The following is a 20025-nucleotide window of genomic DNA, read 5'->3' on the forward strand; positions in this document are numbered from 1 at the left end:
CCGTAAGATAAAATAGACTTGCATAATCTAATGATAGTATTCTCTTTAAAAAATATTACTCCATTCGTTTTAAAATGAGTGTCGCTTTAGGCTTTGGCACACAAATTAAGAAATAGAATGAAATAATCATTGCATATAACGCTTTTATTGTACTATCCTTACTTTATAAGAAAAAGACAAAATTAAAGTTGCATTGAAAATTGTGTGAGAGAAAAGTTGGAGTATTTATTGAAGGTAAAGTTGGAAGAAAAAAAATTAAAGTTGTATTGGAAATGTAAGTGACATTCATTTTGAAACAATTTTTTTTTGCTAAAGTGACACTCATTTTGAAACGTAGGGAGTATCATTATGGGTAGGTTGGAAGGTTGTGTGTCAACCGAAGGATTACGGGGGTTTAGGTGTAAGGGATGTTAGATTGATGAATTTGAGCCTTCTTGCAAAGTGGAAATGGTGTTTATTACATGGTGATAATGCGCTTTGGGGAGAAGTTTTAACGGAGAGATATGGTCACGGGGATGTTTTGGAGGGCGGAGTAGGTATGTGGCCTAGTAATGCTTCTAGGTGGTGGAAGAATTTGGGGTCTCTTGCCAAAGGTGAGGAGGTGGATTGGTTCTATGAGGAAGTGGTTAGAGGAGTGGGTAACGAGGTCACTACTAGCTTTTGGAAGGTGGCATGGAGAGGGGAAGAGTCCTTTATGGTTAAATTTCATAGACTTTATACCATCTCTAACAATCAAGAGGCAACGGTGAGTGAATTGTGGTCAACTAATGATAGTGGGGGGAGGTGGAATTTTAGTTGGAGACGACAATTGTTTGTATGGGGAATGATCTCTTAATGGAATTATTGGCCTTGTTGGAAGGCTTTGTGTGTAGTGGAGAATAGGATAGGTGGAGATGGAAGTTGGAGGAAGATCGTTATTTCTCGGTTAAATTTTTGTATTTGAAGTTGGAAGGGAGGAGTTTGGGGGAGGATACCCGTCCAGAGGATGAAAGGAGGGTCTTCCGTAATATTTGGAAGTCCAGAGCTTCTTCCAAAGTGATTGCCTTTGTTTGGAAGGCTCTTCTTAATCGGATTCCAATTCGGCTTAATTTGGAATTAAGGAATCGTCTTCCTCCCGATATAGGTAATAATTGTGTGTGGTGTGAGGCGGTGCCCGAGTCTTCCACCCATCTTTTTCTTCATTGCGATAAGGCGAGGAATGTGTGGTGGAAGGTGATGCTTTGGTTATATTTAAATTTTGTAATGCCACCTAATTTGTTTATCCATTGGGAGTGTTGGAGCGGGGGAGCTTTGAATAAAAAAGTCCGGAAGGGATTGTGGTTGATTTGGGAGACGGTGGTTTGGGTTATTTGGAGGGCGAGGAATGGTCGTATTTTCAATAATGAGGTAACTAGTATGGAAGAGTTAGTGGACGAGGTTAATGTTATGTCTTGGAGGTGGTTATTTGGGAGATTTAATATTTCGGCTTGTATGTTCTATGAATGGTGTTTGAGCCCCCGGGATTGCTTGATGAGATGATGCAAGCTTCCCGTTCTTTTTCTGTTCTTGGTTGCTGCTATGTTTTGTCATTTTTAGTGGCGCTAGTTTGGTGTTTGTTTCAGCTACCTTTGGCCGCATGTGATTTTGTTGTTGTGCTCTTAACTTGGGCCGATTGCTGTCATGACAGCAGGGAGGGTGCAACTTGGGTTTAGGGAGGTTTGTTTTAGGTAGCTTGGGTTGCACTATGTGTTCCCTGTGTTCTGGTATTTGTTTTGGTTGCAGCTTTCCATTCATGTTTGGTAGCTGTTATGTAAAGGGTTTTTTTTTGGCTTAATAGCAGTTTTAGCCCCATAACTTTCCAAAAGTTGCGATTTTGGCCCCTTCAGAAAAAAAACTACAAAAACCGCCCCCTAAGTTTTGCACATGTGGCAGTTTTGGCCCTCAAGGGCAATTTTGACTCGGTCAACGCTGACGTGGCACCTTAAGTGAGGTGCCACATGTTTTTTTTTATATTTATTTTGGCCTTGGGGGGCCAAACCTGCTACAGTTGCAAAACTTTGAGGGCGGTTTTGTAGTTTTTTTCTTAGGGGGCCAAACTCGTAACTTCGTGAAAGTTAGGGGGCAAAAACTGCTATTAAGCCTTTTTATTTATTTATCGAGTTTGTATGGGTGTTGAGGGGTCTCTTTGTTATAAGACCTTTGTGTACTCTTTTTCCTCCTTTAGCGGGTATTGTGCATCTTGCGATAGCCTAGCTTAATAATATCCGCCGTTCAAAAAAAAAAAAGGTTTATGGTGGACCACCTACAATGATGGTCCACCTTACATATTTGAGGTTAAACTTAACAGACGTGGATTTATTTGGCAAACGGGGGAAAAATGAGGGACTTAAACATACATTTTATTAATTGTGGGACCAAAATGAAAACTTCAAATTATTTGAGGGACCAATGAATCAAATAAGCCTATTTAATATTGTATTGAAAATTGAAAGGAGTCAACCTTTTTGAGTTAAATTTTTTACAAAATTATCACTTATTATTCTACTGAGTGAGTAAATTTTTTTTTTTGGTCAGGTAGCCTAGTGGCTAGAATTCACCTTATAAGGTGAATAAGTGGGGTGTCCGGGGTTCGAACCCCGGCCCCTGCATATAATAATGCATTGTCCTACCAACTAAGCTATGCTCACGGGACGAGTAAGTAAAATTTTAACAAGCTCCCTTAAATTTTTTATCTTTTTCTTTTTAACATAAAACTTATCATTTTTTTTTTTAAATTTTAACAAATTCTCTTAAAATACTTTTTTTTTATAAAATAATCTCTTAAAATACTTGTTAGATAATCAGTCCCATAAAAATAAAGATAATGTTTATTTTTATCAAGAAAATAAAAATAATATACATAAAACTTATCATTTTTTTTTTAAATTTTAACAAATTCTCTTAAAATACTTTTTTTTTATAAAATAATCTCTTAAAATACTTGTTAGATAATCAGTCCCATAAAAATAAAGATAATGTTTATTTTTATCAAGAAAATAAAAATAATATTAATGATAAAAAGACGGAGAAACTTAAAAAAAAAAGACAAAAACAAAAATTAAAGATAAAGATCCTATGCAAAATTTGATATAAAATTGTTAAGATGATTCTGTTATTAAATGGGAAACGATATTCTTACAAACATTTTTGGGATAATATTTTCTTTCATATTTTGTTTGGACGAAAATAATAGAAAAAGAAAAAGGAAAAAGAAGAATGTGAATGTTAAGGACTTAAGCTCATGAGAGCAAGACTAATCCATCATTCACCTATTAGTATTTGTTGGAGTACCTTAATCTAACCTATAGATAGCTCTTTCCATGATCAAACTCTCAACGAGTAACACCAATTATTAGAATTTATACCTATAAAGAGAACTCATCTCAAAAGAATAATTCATCATGTGGAATTAAGATGCTCATGGCTTAAATACCACAACCACTTTTATTTTCTCGATGAGAGACTCCTAACAATAAACTTAATAAAAGTATGAAAGAAATTAAAGTCCAAAAAAATAATTTTAGTTGTTCATATATAACAATTCTATTATTATTTTTTAGGCTAAAGTGCAACTTTGACCCCTTATCTTTTAAAAAGTTGCGATTTTGGCCCCCTAAGTTTGAAAACTACAATTTAGGTCCCCTATGTTTTAGCCCCTTTGCATATTTGGTCATTTTGGTCAATTTTGACCAAGTCAACGCATACGTAGCATGCCACTTGTGCAATTAATTAACTAAAAAAATTAAAAAATTGAAAAAATCAATTTTTAAATTAAAGAAATGAAAAAAATAATAAAAAATATTAAAAAATTCTGGAAAAATGAAAAATAACAAAAAAAATATTAAAAAATTCTGGAAAAATGAAAAATAATGAAAAAAAATAAAAAAAATTTCCAGATTTTAAATTAAATAAATGAAAAAAAATCCAGAAAATCAATTTTTAAATTAAATAAATGAAAAAAAATAATAATAAAAAAATTAAAAAATAATGAAAAAAATAATGTCAAATTTTCCAGATTTTTTAAAAAATTCGAAATTTTTTTTAAAAAATCTGGAAAATTTGACATTATTTTTTTCAGAATTTTTTTCGAATATTTTTTTCGTACAAAATTTTCTAATGTTGAAAATTTGACATTCTAAAGGCGCAAGGAAACGAAAAAAGTATACACAAAAACACCGACGGGAATACAACTTGGCCACAAATTTGGTACATATTTCTTCTTTAGGGAAATGAATGTTTCCATGACATTACTTTTTCGAATAAGTGATTCTTGGAATTGTCCATGAATTTTTGTGAATTTTTTTTTCGTTTTTTTAATCATTTTTATTAATATTTTTATTTTTCAAGAATTTATTTCATTTTTTTGTAATATTTTTTCGTTTTTTAAATTTTTTTATTTTTTCATTTTTCCAAAATTTTTTAATATTTTTTGTTATTTTTTTCATTTATTTAATTTAAAAATTGATTTTTTCGATTTTTTATTTTTTTAATTAATTAATTACACACGTGGCATGCCACGTATGCGCTGACTTGGTCAAAATTGACCAAAAGGACCAAATATGCAAAGGGGCTAAAACATAGGGGACCAAAATTGTAGTTTTCAAACTTAGGGGGCCAAAATCGCAACTTTTTGAAAGATAGTGGGCCAAAGTTACACTTTAGCCTATTTTTTAAATAGTACTCAGACTTGACTTGACTCATGTCGGGTCACCACTCACCCCACTCACCACTCCCCACTCACCACACACTCATTGACTCATGTCTGGAATGATCGCTAGTCTTTGATCTGCCGACCATTTGTCAAACTGTGTACTGAATACTGATCCTAGTTAGTATTCCAGGTTAGTCTTTTCCCCTCTTTGATTAGTTAGTCTATGCTGAGAAGTCATTTTTGTGTATCTTTAGTTATAACTTCGTAGAATGCTTAAAAAAAACTTTGTAGAAGTGAAAATAAACTACAATGGTGCCACGTTTGTGTGAGGGGATGCACCTGCATGCTCTGGTTTTCTGAATTGGGTTAATATATGCTTACCTTCAGTAATATTAGCGATTTCTAGTTTACCCCTGTAAAAAAAAATTTGTTTAGATTTCAACCCTTTAATTTTAAGATTTTTAGTTTTGGACCTTTATGAATCTTGATCTTACAAAATCGATGATATGACAGAGGGTAAACTGAAATATCGCTGAAATATCGATGGTATGACAGGGGTAAACCGAAATTCTCTCAAGGAGGCGAAAGTACCTTAAATTTTCTCACACACTTATCCTATCTCTATGATGTTACTCCTTATTTCTTCATTTTATTTTGTAAAATGTGATATTTTTGGCAGATCTTAATGGCAGCTGCAAATATTGCATCGACCGGAATAGTTCTTGAAGTTCTTACAAGAGATAATTACTTAGATTGGAGTGCCCTGGTGAAGAATTATCTGATTGGCAAAAATCTCTGGGACAATATTGTTGTGGGTAATCCCGATCCTAAAAAGTCTAATTGGAAATCAAAAAATGGTCAAGCTTTACATGCTATTCAACTATCATGTGGCCATTATACTCTTCGCCAAATAAGAAATTGTGTGACAGCACAAGAGGCTTGGAATCACTTAAAAGCTGTTTTTAGCGAAGATTTAAGAGCAGACAAATCATACAATGATATTGAGCAAGGAGGTCTTCAAAGTGATATTGACAAGTTTCATGTAGCAGTGAAGAAAGGCATGTGGAATGACGCGATTTTGTTTATCAGGAATGACGGAGATATTATCTCGCAAAAGTCATCCGCTAATGGATGGACTTCTCTTCACGTTGCAGTTGATGCAGGACGAGATAAAATCACGAAGGAGTTGGTTAAAATGGGGGCATTATTGACAGAGAAAGACTGGGAGGGATACACACCTTTTGCTCTTGCTGCTAAATTAACAGATGATACAGAAATGGTTAAGTGGATGCTTGATAAGGGAGGAAATGATCTACTAACAATGAAAATAAAAGCTGATGATGGTAAAGGTGACATTCCAGTACTTCTTGCCGCAGCAAAGGGCCACAAAGAAGTTACTAGATTTCTTTTTTCCAAGACTCGTTGGTTCACTTTACTAGACAACGATTATTATTATGGTGCTAAACTTCTTTCACATTGCATCCATGCAGAAATATTTGGTAAGTTTTGATGTTTGAAATTTATTCAACATTCTTTTGTTTAAATAATTTTTTGGATTAAACAATTTTTTCTCTGAATTGACCAGAACCAAAGTCATATATGTATTCTCATGAATGGACAAAGTATATTCAAATTAATCGTCGCATTGATTGAGAAAAATTCATTACTAACCAATTGGTTTCACCTTCTTCCCATTACCACTCATTATTAATCAACTAGATGAACTAATTTTAACTATACCCCTTGATCCTCGTCGGTTCAACGTGATCTTATGAGTCCATTATTTTCATTTAATATTGGTGCAGATGTTGCAGCAGCGTTAATTCAACATGATGGTACAAAAATACCTCTAAGTTATGAATCTGATCAATGTACGCGGCCTATATATGGATTAGCTCATATCCCTACCGTATTTCACAGTGGAACCAAACTTAATTGGTGTGAACAATTTTTTTACAATGGTACGTTCTTTTAATTTCTACATCAAGAAACATCATCAAATGTTCATATAGTTTATAGTGATATGCATATAATAACAATCAAGCTTTATTCCACTAAATGGATCAAATTATGTCATTGTGTTCTATCGTAAGCTACTGATATTGATGGAACACTTGAGTGAATAATTGGAAGTCCCACGTCGGATAGAACATAGTGTTTATATAAGAGGGGAGTTGCTCTTGAGATATCCACTTTTGTGAACGGATAGGCCGCCGGTCGGGCCTTAGAGTGAGCTTCAGCTTGTGTCAAAAGATATATATATATATATATATATATATATATATATATATATATATATATATATATATATATATTTTATCACCCGAAAATGTTAAATTAATTAATTAATTAATTTAATCATTGTCCGATAATGTTTTCTAAACGAATAAATTTCGTTTAAATTGGATCCAACTAACTATCCCGATAACCTTATCCGCTCGCGTGCTCCAACTTAAGCTCCAAGCTTATCTGATCCATTTGTTAACTGATACGCGGATTGCTTACTCCCCTATGTGTCTCCAGATCAGTTGCGAAATTTCCCTATAAAAGAATTGCTTACATAGTTCATTCGACACAATGAAAAATATTATGAATCTTCAAATATTTTCCTTCTTTTCTCCCTTCGGTTTGTGTAATTCTCAAATAATTATCTAAAATGCAGTAGTTAGCTGCACAATGTGAACTAGGTTGTTTTATTTAGAGATGGTACGGTGATAGTCTTCCTTGCACAACTTTATGCATTGTTATACGAAACGTCTTAATAAGAGTGACCTTATCGTGACTCAACCCGATAACCTCTTCGGTGGTAAATTTTTAAGGTATTTTTTTGAATCCTAAACCAACAATATACTTAACACAAACCTATATAATCATGTCAAAGCTACATATTTTAGTTTACCAGGCACAAGATTGATGATAAAAGTTAAGTATGCCTGAGATAATAATAATAATTATAATTATAAAGTGTCCTTTAAAAAATTAATATTATAATGTAGTGGGCTAGTCTAGCATTAGTAAATAGAATCTGTTGGAACACTAGTTAATTCTAGTGAAGAAAATTGGAATGAAAAAACTAGTGTGTGGGTGTGACTTAAAAATGTCCCACATTGAACGGTCACCCCAACTAGTAAGTGTTTATATATGGGAAAAGTGACCTCCAAGGGTGTGCCCTTGGGGTACCCAATTTTGTGAACGGGTGAACGCTTAAAAAAAAATTAATATATATTTTTTTGTCACTTGAAAATGTTAAATTAATTAATTAATTAATTTAATCATTATCCGTAAGCGCTACGCGTAACAAATAAATTTGTTACGACCCGACCCGATCCAAAAGCATATCCAGAAACTTCCGGATATATCCAATTAAGAAACAAAACGCGTTTGCTTAAGGATTAAGCAGACTTAATCCCCAAGTCACTCGTTTTTTGTTACAAACTCTCCCTATAAAAGGAGAGCTCGCCCCATTTGATTCTTTACACCGAAAATTCACAGTCGATGCTTCCTGTGTTTTTTCCTCTCTTCTCCCTCCGACTTGTTTTTAACAAGTTTCTTCTGCTTCTACTCCTTTCTGTCCCTTCGGTATTAAGAGTGTTCTTAAGACCATAGTCCCTTGGTCTTAAGTTCATATTCCCTTCGATAATATATGATTCTTCGGAATATAGAGTACTATTAAGATCATATTAAAGAATGATCTTAACAGTATATATATTATTTTAATAATTTTAAGGAGAAATGGTGGTATCACCATATTTGAGTGGTCGTAGTGCCATATTCATGTTTTGGAGAAGTTAGAATGGTGGTAACACCATATTTGAGTGGTCTCAGCACCATAATAGAATGGTAACAATACCATATTAATTTGAACGGTTTCGAATAGAGCGGTTACGTACCGTATCGAGTGGCTTCGATCAAACGATTGAGCCATATTTTGAGGGTGTAATTCTCGAACGATTTTTCTACAGTGCAGTAGTTAATCGAACAGTTGTAGCTGTGCTTGTTTTATCCTGGAGGCGGCGTGGTTGGTAGTCTACCTTGCACAACTTTGGGTAGTGCCACGAAACGTCTTAAAGAGAGCGACCTGGTCGTGACTCAACCTAGTAACAACTTCGGTAGATAACAGAATTTGGAAATCCAAATTTAACAGTTTGGAAATCCAAAAACAACAATTTTAAGACGTTTCGATCTGCTATGTCTGCCGAAGAAGTTACATATTGAGGTTAAGTTGTCCCTAAATACATTAAGGATAAATCAAGCTATAGATTTACATCTTTCGAATGAAACGATGAAGTGATTGTTGTTTCAATCAACAACACTAAAAATTTATTTGATGAAAACAATAATTTGTTACAAAACAAATTATTAGTTACTAAAAATTTATTTGATGAAAACAATAATTTGTTACAAAACAAATTATTAGTTACCAAAAATTTATTTGATGAAAACAATAATTTATTACAAAACAAATTATTTGTTACAGAACCAAACAAGTTTAGTTTGTTACAAAACATAAAATTGTTTGGAGGGGAAAATAAAATAATGCAAGGTTGTTATTTTGTTATGGTGAATTCTAAAAGTGTTTTGTTAAACATTGATATCACGTACTGGTTTTCAAATCTTTAACAAGAATTGATAAACATATGCATCGATCGCTTTACATAATCCAAACTTGTAAATATGCAATAAGGAAAATAAATGGAATTGTGAAATTCTATTTATGTTTAAGAAAGAATCTGAATTTCAGATTTCTATTGAATAAGACTGAGTTGACTCAGACTTAAAGAGAGACTTGTGTACCATGCACTCTTGTGGAAAAAGATTGCACTTTGATGGTATGTTAAAAATTAAATTCTCCTTCTATGTTATTAGTTGTGTGATTTTAATATTTGACATATCAAAATTGATCACGAACAAGTGTTTAATTTTTAAACTTGAGTAACTTGGACTTAATTCCGAAGTTATATAATTAAACAATTTTATTTATTGCAGTCAAGATATATGAATCAAAAGTTCATATAAATTAGAATTTAGAGGATATGAATCTCTAAACATAATGATATGTGTTAATTTGATGACACATAAATTAGAAATGATAAAATAATATTTTTATCATATTTATTGATGACTGTGAACTTTGGAAAAATAAAATTGATATGCTTGAATGTTCATATTTTATAACGAAAATTGAAATTTATAGAGTACCCAAGTCTAAGAACAAAAATTCTAATTGAGAAATTTTTGAAGAAAAGACAATCCAACTTGTCTTATTTTTCGAACTTGGGATTGTCTGGACTATATTAAGATCCTGGACCCCAAGAGGTTGAACTCACTAGTAGAGCCTATGAATGTGTATTCATCGGGTATGCGATAAATAACGAAACATATAGGTTTTATGACCTAAATGTTAAAGTGATCATAGAAATTAAAAGATGTCGAATTCTATGTAAATATTTACCCCTTTAACTAAAGAATAGTGGGGGCACTAGTGGGGGCTCTAATGGGAGCACGACATTAGTGGGGGCAAAATAAATTTCCCTTTAAAAATTAAGAACTAGTGGGGGCACTATATCTAATCACATTCATGTAATTAGAAATAGTTATGAAAACATCATACAAGATGTTATAGAACCTCAAGGAGGTAAGAAAGCTAAAATTGCTAAAGAGTATGAACTTGGTTTATACATTGGAAGAAGATTCATTAAGCCTTAAAGAAGTTATATCCTCATTGGATGCTGAATTATGGCAAAAGCAATAAACGATGAAATGAATTTTCTAGAGTCTAACAAAACATGAAACTTGGTTGACTTGTCTCATAGTTGCAAAACCAATCGGTTGTATTTGATTTTTGAAAAAAAAGGAACTAAAACCTGATGGTACGGTTGATGAATACAAGGCTTTCCTTGTAGTCAAAGGTTTTAGACAAAGAGAAAAATATAGACTTCTTCGACATTCATTCACCAGTCACTAAAATCATATCCATAAGAGTACTAGTCCCTTTAGCCGCCGTTTATAACTCGATAGTACTCCAAAAGGATGTGAAAGTTGCCTTTTTATGGTGAACTAGAAGAACAAGTCTATATGGAACAACCTGAAAAATTTTGCAATTCATGGACAAGAAAACAAGGTCTGTAAGTTAGATAAATATTTGAATGGTCTAAAATAAACTCCTGAGGAATGGCATGAAAAAATTTGTCATTCTAATGTTATCGAATGAGTATAAATTGAATGAAAGTGACAAATAATATTTGCACGATCATATGTCTCTATGAAGACGACTTGCTCATATTTGATTTAAAGATTCATGTTATGAATGATGTGAAATCATTGTTTATCAACAACATTGATAAGAAAGACCTAAACAAAAATTGAAGTAATTCTTGGTTTCAAGATTACTAGATCAGAAAAGATAACTTTTTTGATAAATCTCACAAGTTGAGAATATCTTAAAGAAATGTAATTATTTCACCGTAAACTTGCAATCACATATTATGATCCAAGTGTAAGAACACTTAAGATGGATTAAGAAAAACAGAATATACGAGCATCATTGGCAGCACTTAGGTATGCCACTGAATGTATTAGATCCGACATTGTCGATGTCGTGAAACTCTTGTGCAAGTTTACTAGTAGACGGATGGAAAGCATTGCCATGCTATAGAAAGAGTCATGAGAAGACTATGACTCTAAGATTACTTCACTAGGAGTAACATATTGTACTTAAATGGTACAAGATATAAAAATAGAACATCTTTCAGATGAATATTTAGCGACTAGTGTTTGCACATTGAGCATCACTAGAGGAGTTGTTTGTTAAAACAAATGATATTGACTCAGTCCACTATGGAATGAATCTGAGATGAGAACACTAGAGAAAACTAGTGAAGAAGCAAGTTGGCTAAGATTCTTGCTAGCTGAAATCCCTTCATGGGAGAAACCGTTACCAGCTGTGTTAATTCATTGTGATAGTACCGCGGCTATTGCAAAGATTAAGAATCGTTATTACAATGGTAAAAGACGACAGATAAGGCGAAAACACAGCACGATTAGAGAGTGTATCTCTAAATGGAGCGGTTAGAGTTGATTTTGTACGTACGAATGAAAACTTAGCTGATCCTTTGACGAAAGGACTTAATAGAGAGAAAGTCCAAGAAACATCCAGTAGGATGGGACTAATGCCTATAGCCCACAAGTGATGGTAACCCGACCTACATGACTGGAGATCCCAAGAAATAGGTTCAATGGGTAAAAACAAGTCATGAAGTGGTAGAACATGCTATGAGATAAAGAATATAGAAAGCATGATCCTGCAGCGAAAGAAGGATGAGGTAATAGTAACTCTTAATGAGATCTATACTCTATGTTGAGTGGGGTACACAGCTACAGGAGTACCCTTGATAGACTCACCTATACGAATGTGGAACTTAGGCCAGTCCTATGGAATTTCGAGGCAGAATTCCTAGAGCATTCGTTAAAACCGGGATACATGTGCAGGGCCTTAAAACGCACGGGCTTTTAGAATACACCTATGAAAAGGTTTGTGTGTGGATTCTATGTCTGAGATAGAGTTCAATGCTGTAAGCAACTCTTGTTAAATTAGAATACCTTCCACTATGCTAAGGTTCAAGTTGTTGGCGACACCTTTGTATATTAGCAAATCTTATGGAAACGTTTTACGTTATTTCTCGAAACCATTTTGAAGTCAAGTGGGGGATTGTTGGAACACTAGTTAATTCTAGTGAAGAAAATTGGAATGAAAAAACTAGTGTGTGGGTGTGACTTAAAAATGTCCCACATTGAACGGTCACCCCAACTAGTAAGTGTTTATATATGGGAAAAGTGACCTCCAAGGGTGTGCCCTTGGGGTACCCAATTTTGTGAACGGGTGAACGCTTAAAAAAAAAATTAATATATATTTTTTTGTCACTTGAAAATGTTAAATTAATTAATTAATTAATTTAATCATTATCCGTAAGCGCTACGCGTAACAAATAAATTTGTTACGACCCGACCCGATCCAAAAGCATATCCAGAAACTTCCGGATATATCCAATTAAGAAACAAAACGCGTTTGCTTAAGGATTAAGCAGACTTAATCCCCAAGTCACTCGTTTTTTGTTACAAACTCTCCCTATAAAAGGAGAGCTCGCCCCATTTGATTCTTTACACCGAAAATTCACAGTCGATGCTTCCTGTGTTTTTTCCTCTCTTCTCCCTCCGACTTGTTTTTAACAAGTTTCTTCTGCTTCTACTCCTTTCTGTCCCTTCGGTATTAAGAGTGTTCTTAAGACCATAGTCCCTTGGTCTTAAGTTCATATTCCCTTCGATAATATATGATTCTTCGGAATATAGAGTACTATTAAGATCATATTAAAGAATGATCTTAACAGTATATATATTATTTTAATAATTTTAAGGAGAAATGGTGGTATCACCATATTTGAGTGGTCGTAGTGCCATATTCATGTTTTGGAGAAGTTAGAATGGTGGTAACACCATATTTGAGTGGTCTCAGCACCATAATAGAATGGTAACAATACCATATTAATTTGAACGGTTTCGAATAGAGCGGTTACGTACCGTATCGAGTGGCTTCGATCAAACGATTGAGCCATATTTTGAGGGTGTAATTCTCGAACGATTTTTCTACAGTGCAGTAGTTAATCGAACAGTTGTAGCTGGGCTTGTTTTATCCTGGAGGCGGCGTGGTTGGTAGTCTACCTTGCACAACTTTGGGTAGTGCCACGAAACGTCTTAAAGAGAGCGACCTGGTCGTGACTCAACCTAGTAACAACTTCGGTAGATAACAGAATTTGGAAATCCAAATTTAACAGTTTGGAAATCCAAAAACAACAGAATCAAGGTAACGAGCATAAATCACAAAAATATGGGTGATGGATGCCATAATCAAGTCCCTACAACATCCGGGAATTCTATTTTAGACAATAATATTCATTGGAAAATTAGGTAATAGGATTTTTTGGAAGAGATGTTTGTATATTGTTCATAAGGGGAATGCTATGGACAACCTCTCTTACACTCTCTCTCAAACACTTCTTCAACCATTGGTCACGTCATCAATTTTATTAAACCCAACCTTGTCAAATATCAATGTTTGAAAATTGCTTTTTTAACATCAAAAACTTCCTAAAAATACATGTAAAATACTAAAATGTTCCCAGCGGTAGTTAACTACCGCTGGCTTATAACTAGAAAACCGACGGTAGTTAATTACCGATGGACTTTTTAGTCTTTTTCATTTGTTTCTAGAAAACATTCAATGTCAGAACAACAACCATCTCAATGTTTATGCATAGAGTGAGTTGATCAGAAGAAATGAACATTGGAATGGGCTTCTTGACGGGGAATATGGGCCAATTTATTTGATAGGGTGTGCTTACAAGAAAATTGCTTTTCTAACATCAAAATCTTCCTATAAACACATGTAAAATACTAAAATGCCCCCATCGGTAGTTAACTACCGCTGGCTTATAACTAAAAAACTGGCGGTAGTTAACTACCGCTAGGCTTTTTAGTCTTTTTCATGTGTTTCTAGGAAACATTCAATGTCAGAAAAGCAACCATCTGCTTACAAAGTGTAGGCGAAATTGTTGGCAAACAGGCAAGGGTAGTGATAGCTAAGGAAAGATTTTAGACGGGACTTAATGCAAATAAGGTACGAAGCGCGAAAAAGAACAATGAGAACCATTTTATTCAAATTGGATTTTGAAAAAGCATATGACTCAGTGTAGTGGAAATATATACATGATATTACGCTTCATGTGGGGTTTTGTCACAAATGGAGGAGATGACATTGTAAATACTTTAGTTTATCTTCGGTTTCAATCTAAGTTAATGGATACCCTAGAAAAAGAGGGTTTAGACAAGGCAACCATTACCTTTCCTATTTCTATATTAGCTGAAAAAGGATTGTAGACAATGAAAAGGTAGTAGGATAAATTCAAGATAAAGTTTTGAGCTCTAAATCGGATGTATAAGAGTATGTAAATAACACTGCATGCAATAAGTAAAAAAAAAAAACCGCGAAATTGCAACAAGTAACCATAAATTGAAATTCGTTAAGGATTAATGTTTTTTGTAAATTGCAAACAAAATTTTACTTTATTTTTCATTGTTATGCATTCTAAATAATAGCTAATGTAATTAAGCTTAGAAACTTGAATGTTTAAAGCTAAGTAAATGGAGTCAAAAAAATATTCATTATATAATACTCTCTCTAGATCTGGTCTCAAATGTAAGTAATTTTTCACTTTTTAGGTTCATTTAATAATATGTGCACATACATTATTTATTAAATGAACCTAAAAAGTGAAAAGTTGCTTACTTACATTTGAGATCAGAGGGAATATCATATAGAGTTCACAGAAAATAAATATTGTGACAAAAAAAATATAACACGTAGAACATTAATATGAAAATAAAATTATAAAAATGTTGGAGAAATACTTTTCTAACATGTTTTAGTTGCAGTATTGTGGATACCACCCTACATAGACCTTGGAAGCAAAAGAATTACCATTGAATCACGAGACGAAGGATCATGTACATATACTTTTCCAGGTATTTTGTTAGGGTTAAATAAGTAAATGGCCTCTTAAAAATACCAACATTCAATTTTAGTTCTTCTAAAATATTTCTTAGATTTGTGGTCCTTTCAAAAAATTTCATATATGAAATTAGTTCGTACATTTTAATCAACTCATGTTTATCCTTCATATTTTTTAATGAAATTTTTCAGAAATGGGTAGAATATTATGACAATCTCTCCCAAAAAAATTAGATTTTTTTAACCAAACATGAATTTTTATGTTTTCGATGTTAAAAAATTTATATTAAATTAATGTTTTGTTAAAAAATACTAATTATTTTTTGGAAAATTTTGTTATAATTTTCTACCAATTTCTGAAGAATTTCATTAAAAAATATGAAGATTAGACATGACTTAACTAAAAAGTAAGGATTAATTTCAATGATGGAAAATTTTGAGGGACCAAAAACCTAAATAATATTTTAAAGGGAGTAAAATCAAATGTTAATATATTTAAAAGAACTATTTACTTATTTAATTTTTTTTATTATGAGTGTTAGTAATACACTCTCAAATACTAATCTTTCGACACATTTTTATCCAGATTAAATTGATAAAATTTATATGAAATTTTACCAATAAAATAGTGTACATCTACCCTAGAGTATCATTAACATTTGTCAAGCCAGTTCAATAATGTAGATTTATTGCCAATAAAAGAGTGTTTATTTTTTTTTATTTTTTTTATAAGAATTTCACTACTATGACCTGAAGGTGTATTTTTTGTTACTCAAGACGTGGAATAATATCTTTGTTTAAATAAAAATTTGTGAAAGTATATTAGTAAATAAAATTGCAATATATCCTTATTATCTAATCCTAAGCTACAATGTAAACAAAACTTGCAAACCCTAATCCTAGCATTTGAGCGGGAAAAATGTGTTTACTAACTCATTTAATGTCAAATTCAAAATTCAAATCCCCTCCCATAATTTCTCACTAACTCTGCATTAATTGCACACACGGTTTACCAAAGAATACAGATACAACTAATTGGTAATTACCGAGACATGTTCTTCTTTCAATATGCAACTTTTTGATTTCCAACCTCTTTCCTCTTTGTTCCAATTTTATTACCTATAATCTCTCTTCTTCCCATTCTCTCTCTCTTTTCTCTCTATATCTCTCTTACGAATCAGAAATCAACTGCACCATCACCCTATCGGAGCTCCGCCGTATCACCACCATCATCTGTGGCAGCACCAACTCTGACTATTTCCTCACAACCAAGCATTTCAGCTCCGCAGCTGCTGTCTTTGATTCCAACACAACACTTTCTTCTTGCTCAAATCAGAATCGCTGATCTTCACTCTCTTTTCTCTTCATCGAAAGGTCTTCCAATTCTGGGTTTTCACTTTTCAGCAGAAATCATCTTGAATCTTAATTCCTATCAATTGATTATTCAAATCAGATCTCAAATCGTTTCTGAGAAGAAACTAGAATACCCCTGCAAACGTAATCGGATTTCTGATGAATGGCTTTCCTATAAGCACGTTTTTCAGGTAAGCAATTGTAAACGGTTAATTTCTTGCTCACGCTTTCAACTTCTTCACTCTATTCTCACACCTCCATTATATGAAAATCGATTTACCGTTTTTGTGGTGAGTTTTGTGAAGCGATATAGTTTTCGTTGAATTTATTTTTAGGAAGTTTTGAATGTTATTGAGTTTTCTAAAGTAATTTACGGTGAATTTGAACTAGGTTAGGAAAGTTGGTGGAAAGGAATGGAATGGATATAAAGGTTGAATTAGGTTAGGTTGCTGTGAAAATTTCACCTCTGTTTCATTGAAGAAAATTCATATAAATCTTAATTCGTGTTTTGATATTAAAATCGTTTTTGTGATTTATGTGTATTTTAGGATAAGGCTCCATTCATTGCTAAGGCTGAGAAGTTGAAAGAGGAGTATGAGAAGACAATGCGTGCTTACAATATGGGAATTGTAATTGCTTCTCTAACTTTTCTCTGTTACTGTGAATTTTTACTTCTCTTATGTTACTTGGATTTATATTAACTTTTTGCTTATTTGAACTAATTTTGATGTCTTAGACTGAGAAGAATGCTTCGGAGGAAGAAGGATCTGATAAGTCTAAGTCTGAATTTGATGTCTTTGACTGAGAAGAATGCTTCGGAATTGAAGAAAATTATGGCTAATGAGAAAGTTGCTGAGATTGTTATGGCTGATCCGAAGCGGGCAAAGAGGTGTTGTAATTAACTTATTCAACGTTTTAGTTAGTAATGTCAATATGGATGGTTAATTTGACTTGGATATTTTTTTTTGGGTTATTTCAGGATTTTGAGAAACAGGCAATCGGCTGCGCGTTTCAATGAGCGCAAGATGCAATACATTTCGGAGCTAGAACACAAGGTTCAGACTCTGCAGACTGAAGCCACTACACTTTCTGCACAACTTACTTTGTTGCAGGTGGGAACATTTATTTATGTTTGTGAAACCATGTTTTGAGGATTATTTGAACAAGCCTGCCAAATTTGCAATGTTCAATGAAATTGCCTATGATTTGAGTAGTTTTACATGATTTTTCTTATTGAACATTTAATGAAGGCGTCTTTATCCCATTTCTATTAACAAATATCTACTAACCATGAATGCTTTTAGCATATTTTGTTAAATTTGAAAATTGTTTCTTATATCTGAAATGGACAAAAGGTAGCTACATCAGTTTAGTTTTTAACACAAAAGGTAGCTATATTCGTTTAGTTCTTAACATGAGATTTCATTGTTCTAATTTATATCCTTGATAGACATCTATACTATTATTGGGTCTATCCTATACATCAATTTGACATTGTCGAAAATTAAGCTAAAATGAGAAGGGGTTGATGTAATCCATTGTCTATGTAATTTATCTGTATCAACTGTCGTTTCATGGCAAGAATATAGTGCTGATACCAGTTTTGGATTTATTTTTTTGGTGAAGGAATTCACCTCACTTTGCAATGACAATAATTGTTTAATCTATTAGTTGTAATAAATATTTAGAAATGTTTGTTGTTATCAATCAATTAACATACTCATGATCATTTTTTTAGTATATTTTTTCGTTCGGAGTTTCGTGTTTATTTATAGTCGATTGACAACCTATTGTAAAAACAACTCCAGCTAAAGTTTTTACTCTCTCTGTTTTTTTTTCCACCATTTTCACAAGTAGTGTCTTTGACTAAATTTCATTAATTTTAGCATGTAGTAAATTTTTATTTCATAAAAAGAATGGATTCATTTTACAAATGAATCAGATTTTGAGGTTATATCCTCCTCTCTGTCTTCATGTTCCTTTGATATGGAGATAATGAAAAATATGATCTATTTGAAATACGTACGTGCTGCTCTATTTTCTACCATGGAATTTTTCCCTTCATATTGCTTATTTATTTTCTATAGCAAGTTCTTTCCCTTCATATTGTTGTTGGTTTAGCTAACACATGTATGACAGGCTGCAATTGCATCAGTATTATGACGCCAGATTTTGTACTCCTTTGAGCAGAAACTGCTGCTGTTCAGAGTAGTTGCCTTATGTCAAAGGTGTTCAGGTGTTTTAGGAATTTTTTTAGCAGCAGTTTACTGTTCGATTCAGTTTAGAATGGCAAGTTTTTTTCCCAAGTTTTGTTTCGGTCTAAGGTTTTGTTTCCCGACAATAATTGGTGCTATCGAGATTATGTTTATGTTTCTGTTAGAGCATGTGTTTTTTGTGGATGGGGCTGGAATGAAGTGTCACATTTTTCCACCATTTGGTTTTTTGCATTTCTTCATCTATTCCCTCCTTCATTCCTTCATCTTTGTATATTAGTATATCCTTCATCGTTTTCCAGCAGGTACTTCTTAGATCTCCATTTTATCCTTCTTTAATCATGACAGCTACGACACTGTGTTTCTCCATCACCTCTAAAATCCAAATCAAATTGACACTACCTAAAGCTTCGTCACCATCAAGTTGAACATTAAACTTGGATTTCTTTCTCATATTGCTTGGTTTTATATTGTGTAGTCTGATTTATATAACTGCATTATATGCTTTTTTTTTTATCGTTTTGATTTTTATGATTTGTTTGGCCTGTACATGTCATTACAGCACCTAGAAATTGAGAATTTCTTCTCACCATGACCAATTTCATCTGCTACCACTTAGTTTGGGAACCTTTAGTAGCATCAGAGTTTTTTTAATCAACTTAAGTTTTTTTAGGTTTCTAATTAGGGTTGTTTTGTTTTTCTCTTGCAGTGGCTGCATTCACATCCCATCATGCAGCTTCAAAGATGAAGAATGAAAGACAATTATTCACAGTAAAATGGTTCATCTCAAGGTATTTGTTTGCATGAGATCATTCTTGGGCAGCTTTAGTTTTTTTATTTTGATTAACAAATTTGGATATAGCAAGCAGGCCGTAGTTTGTTAAAGTAACCATGTGAGTTCCATGTTGAACTGATGAAGCATCAAAGAGTGATCAATTTGGATATATTAGCAATTTATCTTATGTACATTCTTATAGTTTACATATTCTATAAGTTGTTTGCTAAAAAAAAAATGGCTAAAGGGTACTTTTCCCCCCCTAACTTTCAAAATGTTGCGATTTTGGCCCCCCATGTATGAAAACCACAATTTTGGCCCCCTATGTTTAGGGAAATATGCTCTTTTAACCCCCTAACATAAGGGAAATATGTTTTTTTACCCCTTATCTTTTAAAAATGTTGCGATTTTGGCCCCTTATCTTTTCGAAATATTCCCTTTTTTTGGACACGTG

The 20025-nt window shown here is 33.0% G+C and overlaps 3 protein-coding genes across 10 annotated transcripts; all 3 read left to right on the forward strand.

The window, feature by feature from the left end:
• Positions 1-418: 418 nt before the first annotated feature.
• Positions 419-1518, forward strand: LOC146912837 (uncharacterized). The gene is made up of 2 exons (XM_085720782.1): positions 419-745; positions 946-1518. The coding sequence occupies exons 1-2, from the start codon at positions 419-421 to the stop codon at positions 1516-1518; spliced, it is 900 nt and encodes a 299-aa protein (XP_085576908.1).
• Positions 1519-4737: 3219 nt separating this feature from the next.
• On the forward strand, positions 4738-15380 carry LOC146912838 (uncharacterized). Its single transcript, XM_085716172.1, has 4 exons — positions 4738-4859; positions 5349-6168; positions 6475-6630; positions 15155-15380. The coding sequence occupies exons 2-4, from the start codon at positions 5355-5357 to the stop codon at positions 15268-15270; spliced, it is 1086 nt and encodes a 361-aa protein (XP_085572298.1). The 5' UTR covers positions 4738-4859; positions 5349-5354; the 3' UTR covers positions 15271-15380.
• A 937-nt stretch (positions 15381-16317) lies between these two features.
• On the forward strand, positions 16318-19755 carry LOC146912839 (bZIP transcription factor 29-like). Of its 8 annotated transcripts, none has more exons than XR_015013163.1 (7): positions 16318-16774; positions 16974-17023; positions 17132-17212; positions 17320-17472; positions 17563-17695; positions 18723-18811; positions 19506-19755. XR_015013163.1 is itself a non-coding variant. In XM_085716175.1 (7 exons), exons 3-6 carry the CDS (start codon positions 17178-17180, stop codon positions 19542-19544), a joined length of 360 nt encoding a protein of 119 aa, XP_085572301.1. In that variant the 5' UTR covers positions 16318-16774; positions 16974-17023; positions 17132-17177; the 3' UTR covers positions 19545-19587; positions 19659-19755. The 8 variants fall into 8 exon arrangements, 6 of the variants coding, with proteins under 6 accessions (XP_085572301.1, XP_085572299.1, XP_085572303.1 ...); XR_015013164.1 differs by having other exon boundaries at positions 18723-18819; positions 19506-19740; XM_085716175.1 differs by lacking the exon at positions 18723-18811 and having other exon boundaries at positions 19506-19587; positions 19659-19755.
• Positions 19756-20025: the final 270 nt, after the last annotated feature.

This window comes from Medicago sativa, chromosome 6, assembly GCF_051527215.1.
Source record: "Medicago sativa cultivar Bolivia chromosome 6, Bolivia_mono, whole genome shotgun sequence".
Lineage (NCBI taxonomy): Eukaryota > Viridiplantae > Streptophyta > Magnoliopsida > Fabales > Fabaceae > Medicago > Medicago sativa.